The 5436-nt window shown below is 62.8% G+C and overlaps 1 protein-coding gene across 1 annotated transcript; it reads right to left on the bottom strand.

Annotated features, from left to right (window-relative positions):
- C9HXorf65 (chromosome 9 CXorf65 homolog) lies at positions 1–4462 on the bottom strand. Its single transcript, XM_074963195.1, has 6 exons — positions 4438–4462; positions 3810–3896; positions 2552–2686; positions 2092–2160; positions 617–855; positions 1–126 (listed from the first exon to the last, which is right to left on the bottom strand). The coding sequence occupies exons 1-6, from the start codon at positions 4460–4462 to the stop codon at positions 1–3; spliced, it is 681 nt and encodes a 226-aa protein (XP_074819296.1).
- Positions 4463–5436: the final 974 nt, after the last annotated feature.

Below are 5436 nucleotides of genomic sequence, written 5' to 3' on the forward strand. Positions count from 1 at the left end.
TCAGCGATGTTTCTCCTTCTTGCTGGCCTCTGGTTTGATTTTGGGGGATGCTCCTGCTTTTCGTGGGGCACCCTCCTCGTCGGCAGCTCCAGCTGCCCCTGGACCAGGCCTCCCCATGAGCTTTCCCTGGACAGAGAAGGCAGATGGGGTTATGGGGAGGGAATTTGGAAGCAGTGTTGTCTGCAATGCTGGGGCTGCCGCTAGCTCTCTGATTCCCCCTCCCACTCCCTCCAGGCTGCAGGCCCTGGCTGCTGTGCAAGATGCAGGACATTCTGCAGCCTGGAGAATGGGAGAGATGCTAGATGGGAGCTGAACCCCTCCTGGAGCACGTGGGTGGAGGGTCTGCAGCAGAAGAGGATGCTGGTCCAACCTCCGTGTGACTGACCTCTCCAGAGCAGCTTCCAGGGTTTATGGGGTGATTGAACTGCCCCTGACTGAGCTGTGGACCCCCTGGGCAGGCTTGAGGTGCTGCTATTGGGCTAGGGGCATTCTGGGTGGGAGCCTGGGAGGGGAGAAGGGACTCTAGTGTCCCTGGCTTTCATTCCCCACCCTGACTCTGGGAGTGTCTGAGCTTCTGGACACTCCCTCCTTTCTGGAGCTCCCTGAGACACCTCACCCCCGCCCCCTCCTTGCACTTCCCCAGAGCCAGGAGCAGAGAAGGCCAAGTCCCCTCTGCCGGAACCAGGGCGTGGACAGCCAGCAGAGCAGAGGAGGCCGGGGGCATGACGCTCACTGAGATCTGGGAGGGCACAATGGAAATCAGCGACTCCATGGTCTGGATCTTCTTCCCATCCTGGGCCTTCAGCAGCTTGAGGCGGCTCTTTTCCAGAAACTCACACTGAGTGCGCAAGGCATCTGCGGAGGGGGGATGGGTGGGGCTCAAAGGAATGGCATCTTCCTGGCTGCAGGGAGACCTAGCCTCTCTGACCAGGTTTGCTCCATGCCATCTCCAAGGTGAGCCCCCTTCCTCCCCGGGCCCCTGCAGTGCTGGCACTGGCTAGGGGCTGAGCTGTGCTCCCTGCCCACCAGTGGCCCTATGAGCCTCCCCGCGTCCCCCTAGCGTGGCTCTGTGTGTGGGCTCCGGAAATGTTCCCACCTCCCAGGCAGGCAGGCAGGGAGCAGACATGGCCGTGAGGGAGCCCTGGTAGAGGGGCTGTGAGCCCTGGGCACGTGGCAGGGAGGGCGCAGGCCTGCTGGTGCTGGGTTTCCTTGATGACTCTTTTTATCTTGGCAGCAAATCCAGCTGGCTCGGACCCCCTGGCAGTGGGCTCAGCTAATGCAGCTTGTGGGACGAGTCTGCCAGAACCAGCCCATGGACCCTGCGCCAAGACCTTGGTGTAGAGCCAAGGGCCTGCCCCCTGGAGCTGGAGCAGGGCCTGGGCCAGGCCCAGGTCAGCTGTGCTCTGTGTGGCTTGTTCCTTGTTGGCTGAACGTGAATGAACATGCCCCATCTGAGCCGGCCTATGGCAGGGAGCGTGGCTGGGGCAGCTCGGCCCAGCGCGTTACCCAGCCCCCTGGCGTTACGGCCCATGATAGCAATGCCAGTGGGACCCAGCATGGCTCAGGGAGCAGCCAAGCAATGGCACAAAGCTGTCGAGGAAAGTAGAGGCTTGAAATCCGGAGACGCTTCCCAGTGGAGACCTGCAGGGGCAACTGCCAAGGCAAAGGGGGAGCCCCAGCCAGGGGCCGTTTATACCGGGACTGGACAAAGCCCTGAATGGGCACCAGGGGCCAGGCACAGGGCCCCATCGCTGTGACATCAGTAACTTACCTCAGTAGCTGCCTGCTGTGGGGAGCCCTGCATGCTGCCCAGACCCTTTAGCGACTGCAGCTCCTTCCCTGAGAGCTGGGCTTTGAGAGCCCTGTTCCAGCCGCGGCCACTATGTAGTGCGTCTGAGGAAGAGGCCCCATCCCCACCAATAATGCCCCAGTGCTGCACCTCCCTCTGTCCCTGCTCTGCACCTCCCAGGCTGCGTCCTGCCACGCCCCACAACTGCCGGGGTGGTGTGCAGCCAAGTCCTTTCTGCATCTCCCTTGCCGTGGCCTCTTTGTGCCACCCTGAGCATTGGGCGGGGAGCAGCGGCCACCTACCCAGAAGCTCTGGCTCAGGATCCTTGAGGATGGGGGTGAAGGCGCGATAGGCGTTTTCCTGTTTGGTCCCTGCAAGAAGGAATCCTCAGCGTCACGTCATGGGTGGAGAAAGTGCCATGGGGCTGGTGTTGCCTGCTCCCCTCACTCCTCAGGGCAGCAGCAGAGCCAGGCGCTGGGCTGGGCTGGCCGGGCAGGGAGTCCTGGGCCCATGGGGGTGGGGTGAGATCTGCTCAGTGCTAGTACCTCTGGCCATGGGCATTGGATTGCTGCTCTGGGCCCTTGGGGGTTGGCCAGATGGCACAAGGAGCCCCCCCAGCAGAGCCTTTGCACAGAGCTTTGCACAGAGATGCTTTTAAAGAGATAATTGTCTCCCCCCGCTGCCCTGGCCAGCTGTGGGGCTAGGGCTTCAGTGGGGAAGGGCTGTGCTGCTGGGGGCTGCAGGGTGCCCCCGGGAAGGCACCTGGGGCTCCACGCTCCACCCGGCACACATAATAGGTTCCTCGGGGTGAGAGGAACTTGCTGGCGCTGTCGCTGGGAAGCTTGACCAGGAAGAGCAGCTTGAGGGTGCCCAGTTCGTCGCACAGGTCGATGGCTTCTGGAAGACACCGCAAGCCCTGGGAATGAATTGCGCCCCCCACTCTGCTCCCTCCATCCTGCTGTATGGCACAGCCCACGACGCTGACTCCGGGACCTACCTGCTGCCGAGCTCGCTGAGGCACTTGCCTTTCAAACAGTCCTGTGAGGCTGGGCAGGGCCAAGCCCTCTGCTAGTCCTGCTTCTGCGCCCACCACGCTGTGGAGATGGGTTACTGGGCTGGGAATCCCGGCTGCCCTGCAGCCCACTGGGGCACTTCACCCGCCGGACTCCCCCCTCCGCTGCATGCTGCAGAATGGTCCACGGCCTCCCACTCCCAGCTGTTGTCCAGCCATGCTGCTGTCTCCCGCACCACCAGCCTGCCTGCCTCACCTGCAGCCCTGGCCTCACATCTCTGCTGCTCTCGCCCACCCCCTGCAGTCAGTCTTGTCTCCTTTGCCCCACCAGGCCTGCCCCCACTGAGCAAGCCTCTGCACAGTGCCCATGGCACTTGTAAGCCCCTCATCAAAACCACCTCCTCGGTGGCTTTGTGCCTCGTGCCCCTGGCTATAGCTCTGTGCCACCCAGGCTTGGAGTGCAGCACCCTCCTGCGTGGCCGGTCAGATGTGTGGATGGTGTCACCTTGGGAGGGCATTGCGTGGGCTGCTGGCTGACGCCCTCCCCACCCATAGCCCTCTGGATCCATTAGACTCTCCTGTGGTCGACAGGGTATTACGTTTCCTCTTCCCCAGAGTGTCTTGAGTGCCTCTGCTACATGGCTTCCCCATGCTCCACCGCATGTGTCCTGCCCAGCATAGCGCCCAGCCCTGGCATCTGACATGACGTGCTCACCATCACCCATGTGGGCAGCCCCCAGCCACCTGGGTCTTGCACAGAGCTCTCCCCGGCGGCTCCTGTGGGGCTCCCTCCTGGGCCACCTACTGCAGGTAGATGCTGCTTCTATGCGCTGCCAACACCCAGCGCCAGTTCACGCCCTCTTGTCCTGTCCTCCCCAGCATGTGCCATGGGCCCAGAGCCATGCGCTCGGGCTCGCTAGATTGGGTCTGTGGACCTGTACTTGCTGCCAGCCCGCTCTCGGTTTCTGGCGGGATCCCAGCGCAAGCCTGGCAGGTCGGGGTGCTCACCTGTTCTCTGGAGCCCCACCTTACTCTTCAGGTAGTGCAGCAGCAGGAGGACAGAGCAGCCGGTATTAGCCAAAAACTGCTGGTTATCTGGAAGGGACAAGGCAGTGCCTGACCCAGGGCTGGGCACACAGCTGGGGCGGCCTCGGGGCTCTGCGCTGGGGGAAATGATGCGGCAGGTGGGAGCTATCTGCAGGCTGCCGCCTCCGCCTCGCTAGGCCTCCGCACGTAATGGGGCGAGAGGATGGCTCCCAGTGCCCGGCAGTGCCGGACTCACCAGCCAAACCCCCTGCGGCCTCAGACTGAGCATGGGGAATGCCCTAGCGCCTACGGGGTGCCCGTGCCGGCCCACCCAGCAGCTCTGTATCTGCCCTCTGGGTGAGCTGGCACCTGGGAGCTGTCCCACAGTGCCCTGCTGTGTCCCTGCAGACCAGGCTTGCAAGGCTGGGTGGATGCTTAGGGGCTATGGAAACTCAAGAGAGAACCCCAGGGGAGAACTCGGGCCCACCCCCCTGCAGAGCTAACTGGAGTCTTGCGCCCCTCACCTTATCTCGCCCCAACCCACCCTCCCAGTGAAGGCTGCCGCACATACAGTACCTTCTCCCAGCCAGCGCCCAGCACGGGGCCTCACCTGCGTGTTTGACACAGATGAACATTGCAGTGCCTAGGCCAAGCTGCATGATGCCAGAGGTGGGCTGCAGGGCACAACCCCCTCACATGACTTGCAGCAGGGCTATTGTGAAGTCAGACACAGAGAGAAAGGCCTGGCTGCCCGGGTCGGGAGGGGAGGCAGCTTGATGGCCTGGGCTGGGGATGCTGGCAGATGGGCCTCTGGCAAGAGGAGACCAGGGCTTTGAGCACAGCCGTGGGCCATCACCTTGGCAGTGTGGTGTATTGAGGACGGGGTTAGAATCGCAAGCTAGCACTCTGAGAGCACATGCAGGGTGTTCCTGGGCCTGTTGGCAGCCTGGGGCTCTGCAGGGAAGCCCACACTCTGTGTCAGTTTGCAGCGAGCCAGCCTAGAGCCAGGTGGATGGAGCTGAGCCTCTGCCTACAGAGCCGCCTGCTTTGGCTCTCTCTCTTTTCAGGAGCTGCTGTGGGAGTGTTCTGTGAGCTGCCCCATAGTCAGGTATCATTGCACGCTTCCGAGAAGAGTGTGTGTATGGTTTTATCTCACTTGGCTGTGTGGGCTGTGACCAGAACAGGACGCTCTTTGGTTCCTGGCAGCCCAGGGTAGGCAGTGGCGTGAGGGCCTGCTGGGCCTTGGCCGCTCACCATGGCATACGTGGTGCGGTGACACTCCCAATGGGACACTGGCAAAGCAGTGAGCAGAGGAGCCAGGCTCTGTGTGCAGCCCAGGAGGAGAGAGGGCCACAGGTCAGATGCAGGGGAACAGGCCCAGCCAGAGGGACGCACAATGGATTCCAGCAGGCAAGGGAATGAGTGCGGAGCCCCCACGCAGGGCAAGTGACTCCTGGGACTCCCGTGTCCCAGCGCCGCAAGGAGCCTCACTGGGAGCGAGGGGCACTGGGTCAGAGCCAGGGGACGTGGGAGAGGCTGCGGAGCGGCTGCGTCAGGGGCAGGGAGGGGTTTGCAGGCACAGAATGCCCAGAGGAACAAACACTCTTGG

Source organism: Natator depressus, chromosome 9, assembly GCF_965152275.1.
Source record: "Natator depressus isolate rNatDep1 chromosome 9, rNatDep2.hap1, whole genome shotgun sequence".
NCBI classification, from domain to species: Eukaryota; Metazoa; Chordata; order Testudines; family Cheloniidae; genus Natator; species Natator depressus.